This window comes from Propithecus coquereli, unplaced genomic scaffold, assembly GCF_000956105.1.
Source record: "Propithecus coquereli isolate 6110/MARCELLA unplaced genomic scaffold, Pcoq_1.0 Scaffold48, whole genome shotgun sequence".
Lineage (NCBI taxonomy): Eukaryota > Metazoa > Chordata > Mammalia > Primates > Indriidae > Propithecus > Propithecus coquereli.
The window spans coordinates 5,117,552-5,118,145 of record NW_012150618.1 but is presented as its reverse complement, the minus strand read 5'-3'; the positions used below and the strand labels follow the sequence as shown (position 1 = coordinate 5,118,145).

At 33.2% G+C, this 594-nt stretch overlaps 1 protein-coding gene across 1 annotated transcript in view; it reads right to left on the bottom strand.

Annotated features, from left to right (window-relative positions):
- Positions 1 to 99: 99 nt before the first annotated feature.
- Positions 100 to 594, bottom strand: part of SHPRH (SNF2 histone linker PHD RING helicase, E3 ubiquitin protein ligase) — a 175,929-nt gene continuing 175,434 nt past the window's right edge. The window contains exon 25 of the mRNA XM_012655519.1: positions 100 to 390. Coding sequence (XP_012510973.1) covers positions 294 to 390 — 97 coding nt within the window. The 3' untranslated portion in view covers positions 100 to 293. The remainder of the gene's footprint in view (positions 391 to 594) is intronic.

The following is a 594-nucleotide window of genomic DNA, read 5'->3' as shown; positions in this document are numbered from 1 at the left end:
CTCATTATTTCTCTTAATTCTCTTGCCTCATCAGATATAGATATTCTTTGGAACAAAAATAAATGTTTTATTAGGAGTGTAAAATTAAAAATCTTCATAGATCTTCTGAAAACAGTATACTGAAGACAATTCAATAAGTACTAGGCCATTGTATAACCAAAAACAAGAAACAAATTCATTCAACTAGTAACAGTGTTTACTGACATCTACTAGAGTTTTAAACTTACAACTTTGCTCTACAGTTATGAAAGTTTATTAATACATTGAAGTCTGTGGATTGAGTCAAGTGTAATTCATTCAAGCTCTTCGGTTTCTTTGGTAAACAGGTCTGCCAGATCAGCCACGGTCAAGACGGAGGCCTCTGAATGCTTCACTGATGAGTTCGTGTGACTGCAGGGTTTTCCAGGTGAGCACAGTCAGAAAGAAACCCCCCAAAATCAGTGATTATATTTGTAATAAAATAAAATTAGACACATATTTGTTCATAAGTTTTTGTAATTGGGCCATAAGAAAATCACAGAAGAAAAAAGGCGATGAGATTATAAAATCTTGTCAAAATTAGTGAAGACTTCTGTATATTATTTTCAGGCCTTG